The sequence below is a fragment of the Salvelinus fontinalis genome, chromosome 42, assembly GCF_029448725.1.
Source record: "Salvelinus fontinalis isolate EN_2023a chromosome 42, ASM2944872v1, whole genome shotgun sequence".
In the NCBI taxonomy this organism is placed as follows: Eukaryota; Metazoa; Chordata; class Actinopteri; order Salmoniformes; family Salmonidae; genus Salvelinus; species Salvelinus fontinalis.
The window spans coordinates 23,622,804-23,629,213 of NC_074706.1; the positions used below are offsets into that span (position 1 = coordinate 23,622,804).

General features: G+C 40.6%; 1 protein-coding gene across 1 annotated transcript; it reads right to left on the reverse strand.

The window, feature by feature from the left end:
* Nucleotides 1-582: 582 nt before the first annotated feature.
* On the reverse strand, nucleotides 583-3,549 carry LOC129841207 (gastrula zinc finger protein XlCGF49.1-like). Its single transcript, XM_055909372.1, has one exon. The coding sequence runs from the start codon at nucleotides 3,331-3,333 to the stop codon at nucleotides 2,668-2,670; it is 666 nt and encodes a 221-aa protein (XP_055765347.1). The 5' UTR covers nucleotides 3,334-3,549; the 3' UTR covers nucleotides 583-2,667.
* Nucleotides 3,550-6,410: the final 2,861 nt, after the last annotated feature.

Consider the following 6,410-nt stretch of genomic DNA (forward strand, 5'->3'; position numbering starts at 1 on the left):
CTGCTCCATCCCTGCACTGAGACTGTGAAGAGAAGGGTCTGGGCTGCGGACTGGATCCCTGACTGGAGCCTCCGTCTCTCTGATGACCACCAGGACTGTTGTTCAGGTCACCTGTCCACTGGTTGTGTTCTGTGTAGTGGTGGAATCTCTGTTCCTCGTGGGTTGGTCCTGGTTCCGACTCGGGAAGGAAGATCGATGGCTCCTGATCCAGGGTGCTGGGTCTGGGTTTGTGACCAGCCGTTTCAGAGGTCCACTCTCTCCTGCCAGCAACACCAGATATCAGCAGATCCTCATGGACTACAGACTAAACACAAATTGTACAAAAGAGCATATAAAAAGGTTCATATAAGAAACTCTGCTGTAGACACAGAAACATGACATATAATAAAATGTTAAACCACAGTCAAGCCTCTCTCTAACACTGTGACTCAAGTACCTAACAATATGGAGCCATTGGAGTTAATTATTTAAAACATTTACATATGTGTTAATTCGAGAATTAAGTATGTTTTGGTTCGACTGAAATAAAGGAAACTCAGTCCCTGCAATAATATAAAAATAACCAAGTCAGTCAGCACAGAGTCAATTTTGTATTTTATTTCAACAAAATGGTAATACACTCACAATGTAAAGTACAGTACTTTTTATTGCACAAAACAATGAGTAGGGCTGTGGTGGTCATGACATTTTGTCAGCTGGTTGTCATGCAAAAGCCTGCTGGTCTCATGGTAATTGACCAGTAATGAACATAAACACATTGAGCATCTCCAGCCCTCCATGCATACAAGCTGCTAATGAACTTCGGGAACATCTACATTTAAAAATACAGAATAAATCAATTGAATATACGCCATCACAACAAAGCCATGATTTATTTTAGGCCAGTCTAAAGAAACATGATGTGAAGAAAATGTATTTCAGAATAGAATGAGTTGCCCTACTGTATACTGTCAAAAATAAAAATCATTTTATGGCTATGCTGTAGGCTTGTTCATTTAGCAGACAATATATGCTTATAAGTCCCATGCCATTATTTTATATTATATGATTTTATAGTAAGAAGATTATAATTTAACTTAAAATAGAAATTATATTTTTCCCATTCCGGAGGAGTGCGCATATGAAGTGTCTATGTTGAGCATAAAAGTCATCATTTGAAACAGGTCCTATATGCCATTTTTTCTGTAATTTGGCAACTTTAGTTGTGAATGATACAAACCTTAGAATGCCTTAGAAATCAAAAGGTATGGGCTGCATGATGCGACGATAGGCTATTGACGATTTTGAGAAAGTCGCAAAAAAAAGCTTGTGCTCTGTTCCTTGCCTCAGGCTGCACATGCTGTTCTCGCCAGCTCTCATCAAGTGATTATTATTTCAACAGACTATTCTCAATTTAATTTGAACTAATATGTAAAATGAGTTTTGATTTAGAAGGGCCCATTTATCACATTTGCAGAAACAGGGGCAAGAGAAGAAAATGCATATCATCCGTATCGAATAGCGAATGGAGGTCACTTTCCCGCAGCTTGGTCCCATTTCGGGGAAACTACTTCATGTGATAGATATTCTGCCCAAACTCTGCATGCCATGGGCACTCCAATCCTGTTCCTGCAGCTACCCAGTGCTTAATTTGGAAAACCAAGTGAAATCTGTCAGGGAACATCGATAGTAACATATTTTCACAACGAAACTGTCTGCTGTATTTCATTAAACTGTTGACAGCCCCCCTCTCCCCTCTCTGTGCGCTGAAGAATGGCATGAAGGAAAGCGGGGAGGAGATGGAAAGGCATGGTGGTGAGATATTCTGTAGCTAAAGGTAACATATCAGCCTATTAATTATGAAAAATATAAAACTATTACTAGGCTATACAAAATCAAATAAAAATTCACTATAATGTAGACTCTGAATTTGTTTTATTTAGGCTAGGCCAATTTTGTACCAAAGATATCTTATCAGTTTTTTATGAAAAATGTTTCCACTCAGATTCAACCTGTTGTTGAACTAATTTATTCAAATTGATCAATCAATCACAGTGAGGTGAGTTTTAAAAGCACATACTGTTTTGATGATAAGTGTTTAATGTGATTTTCGATTACATTTGCATTGATGTCAGAGTGGCTAGAAGGGCAATAGAGCCCTGAGTACCAGGCCATTAGCGACCTGATGATCGTTACCGAGTTGGGTACTACGAACATATGTCCAGAGCGCTTAAAAGGAGATTACCATGACTGGTCACATAGAATTTTATTGCGGTCATGACGCATGAATGCTGGATTACCGCAACAGCCCTAGTGACATGGAGAATAACTTGTATCACTATGGTAACAGTTGACATTTTCTGTAAATCTGGTACCCTTCTATTTGATAAAATGAATTTGAGAATACTTTGGAAAAGGTTCAACATTACAGTACACACAGCTGCATTACTTTATGCCAAGTAAACATGAATTAAGGCACTATCATTTCCTCATTATCAAACACCATGATAAGGTTGTCACTCTTCATCAGTGAAACATTTTTACAGACACTATCACACCAACCATCACAATATCATCTACTCTGCCTTATCATACTCATTCTTCCCTCATGTCACCCCATCCAGCTCCCCACTACATCCAAAACCAACATAATTAACTACAAACAAACTAATACTACATTATATGTCACTATACATGGCCCGTGTGCATTTTCTGCTGGTGTAACCTGAGGTAGCTCCTCTCTGAGAACCTCTTCTCGCAGTGCGTACAGGCGAACGGCCTCTCTCCCGTGTGGACCTTCAGGTGCCTCTTCAGGCTGGACGTGTGGGAGAAACTGACCCGGCACAGGTGGCAGCCAAACGGTTTCTCCCCTGTGTGGACCCTCTGGTGCCTCTTCAGGCTGGATGAGTGGGAGAAACTGACCCGGCACAGGTTGCAGCTGAACGGTTTCTCCCCTGTGTGCATCCACTGGTGGATCTCCACCTGTTGGGGGAAACTGAACGCTTTCCCACAGAACGAGCATGGGAATCGCTTCTCTTTGGCGCCACCACCTTTACTGATTCCATCTCTACTACTGTCATTTGTCAATGGGCTTGTGTAGCCATTTAGTGTTGAGGCACTGGCATTGTCTGAGGTCTGGTTTAACATTAGGGGAGTGTGAGGAGGATGAAGGCCAGGGAGTGTCTGTGTTGTTGCAGGGTCCATGTTCCAGTTGATAGATCCTATAGAAGGCAGGCTGAAGGCAGCATCTGTTAGGTGGTTAACCTGAGGCGCCATCAGTCTCTCTGAATCACAACTATAGGAGCAGGACGGAGCATCGCTAGCAGAGTCTGTGTCTGTTCTCTCCTGCCGCATACAGACACCACCTCGTCCTCGTAGACCAAATCTACGCCTCACCCTGGTCCCAGCCAGTCTGTTGTCATGGAAATTAAGTTTGGCTGTTGTTTTGCGTTCAACTGTCTGTTTTGGGTTGTGGTTAACAGTGTTGTTCCCCAGTTCGACATTAGGGACTCTGTCCCATCCAATGATCTCCACTATGTCGCCTCTGGCCCTGGACAGCTCGGTGATGTCGTCCCCTTCGACCCTTGGCTGCTCCGGTCTGGGAATCCAAGATGGCCACCCAGTCTCCTCTTTTAACCTCCAGCCAACCACCTGAAGGAAGAGGTTACAAAATATACTTTTTTTAAAACATGGCAGAGAAAACTCTACATATGGATTTTTTTTCGTCAATTACCTGGTCAAATTCATACATTGTGTGTTTTGTTGTATTGATTTAATTTTCTGAAAAAATAATAGCCAGGCACATCACTATTCCCATTGAAGATATATTACTGTATGTAGGCTATATGTATTTATTTCTTACCTTGCTCCCCCATCTTTAGTCCACTCAGCAGGTCAATGCTCTCTGGTACGTCTTCTACTGTCTCCTCTTTGACTAGCAGCAGATCAGGCTTCCCATCCTCCATGTCTACTGGCTGTAAGAGATACAGAGTGAGAGGATGTTGGATCAAGAAATCTGATACGAGCACCCTGCCATGAAGCATCTTCTGGTTGGGCAATGAGAGTTTGCTATGAGCACTATACAAACATGTTAGTTGAGTTTAATACTTGATACTCTTTAATGGTTTAATAAATGAAAACATGGTCCCACACTTAAGACAAAATTAATCAAGACCAGGGCCCGCATCCACAAAGTGTCTCAGAGTAAAAGTTCTCCTACTCTTATGGGTAAAAATAAAAGCTATGCTTGAAGAATCTTTAGTCATAAGAGTCCTACCTAGTCTACAGATATTTAGGAGAACTCATGAGCTGTTCTAACTAGTTGAGTTACCAGCAAGTGTCTAGATAATAGAAAAGGGCAGCGAGTCAGTGGTTCCTGCACCATATGTAATTACTTTGGAGTTGTTGAAAGAATGTGTTGATATTTCTATATGATCAATCCAGAAATAATCTAGACCTACCTGCAACAGTATCTCTTGCGCTTTTGACAATGATTTCACATGATAAACCGAAATTGTTTTAAGCCCTAGGCTAATAAATAATCCCAATTTTCTTTTGATTATTTCAATAACCTACATTGTTATTTCATCTTCATCTTGATAGACATTCAGTCTAGCTTTAAAAAATATACTTAAATTGGGTATGCCTTTAGGTTTGGAGATTGAAAGCATCTAGATGATGTTGCACAAAACGTTGGAAAGGTCTAGAATTTTCACATGATAAGGCCTACGTTAACTTTGATTATGTTTGATGGAAATTATAGACTATTCAAACGTTTTATGCAACATTATCGGCAAGTGAGTTGATGCCTACTGTGCCAAAGCGATTTAGAGTTGTTAAACGGTAGTGACGAGTGTGTATTGATATAACGGTAATAGGCTATTAATATAGTTCCGCTTTTAACAACCATCAGAATTGGTTAAAAAAAGTTATGCATGCCAAAATATTAGGCAAGAATTAAGTTTAGGCAAAGTAATTGTATTAGGTGAAAATTATATTAAACATTTTACATTTTACCAACATTTGATGGTTGTCTGAAGCATTCTATATTCCAAAACTGGCAATGCCTTATCGCGATGTGCTATTCCCCATAATTCTAATTCTTGTGACCGAAAAGAGCTTCTGGATATCAGAACAGCGATCACTAACCTCGATTTGGATGAATATTTCTACTTCCACGAGTCAGAGGAGCCGAACATACTGCTCACCCCAGGCCAGGCCCTAATCCCGGAGACTCGGAAAATAAATAGACTGTGCAAGAGTGGCCAACATGCGGGCACCCTGACATACTACGTCAGCGAGTACATAAACCACCACTACCCTCCGCTCTATTGGCGAACGTACAATCACTGGAAAACAAACTGGGCAAGCTCCGTTCGAGACTATCCTATCAACGGCACCTGAAGAACTGTAATAACCCATGGTTCTCTGAGTCTTGGCTAAAGAAGAACATGGATAATATACATCTGGCTGGTTTTTCCATGCAGCAGTAGGACAGAACGGCAGCATCCGGTAAGCTCAAGGGGGAGGTGTATGTCTCTTTGTTAACAACAGCTGGTGCAATCTCTAAAATTAAGGTCTCGAGGTTCTGCTTGCCTAAATTAGAATATCTCATGATAAGCTGTAGACCATACTATTTACCAAGAGAGTTTATCTATATTTTTTGTAGCTGTCTATTTACCACCACAAACAGATGGGACTAAGACCGCACTCAACGAGCTGTATAGAGCCATAAGCAAACAAGAAAATTCACAAAATTCCCAAGGCCGCAGGGCCAGATGGATTACCAGACGCGTACTCAGAGCATCCACTGACAAACTGGCAAGCGTCTTCACTGACATTTTCAACCTCTCCCTGACCCAGTCTGTAATACCTACATGTTTAAAGCAGACTGTGAGAAAACAGTGATGGCCTCATAAAAAGAGGAGGATCCCATCAGCTTTCTATAGGCTAGGCCTACTATATTTATTTCTTAACTTTCCTAATATTAGGCACATTGCTAATATTTACAACAGGAGTATAGCTTATGTGGCTGGCATGAAAATAAACCACGGGGAAAAACGTCCTCCATTCGCTATTTAAGTGCATAGATGACATGTATTTTTTCCGCTGCCCCTGTTTTGATACAGGTGCATGATAATGGTCCATTCTAAATCAAAACAAATTTTACACATATTTTATTTAGTATATGTAAAGACAATATTATATCAAGAATAGACTGATGAGTGACAATATTAGCCTATCACTTGTGAATGATATACAGTTGAAGTCGGAAGTTTACATACACTTAGGTTGGAGTCATTAAAACTCATTTTTCAACCACTCCACAAATTTCTTGTTAACAAACTAGAGTTTTGGCAAGTCGTTTAGGACATCTACTTTGTGCATGACAAGTCATTTCCCCAACAATTGTTTACAGACAGATTATTTCA

Excerpts from the sequence above, each read along its gene's own strand:
- LOC129841207 (XM_055909372.1), bottom strand. The coding sequence starts at position 3,333 with ATGCGGCAGGAGAGAACAGACACAGACTCTGCTAGCGATGCTCCGTCC.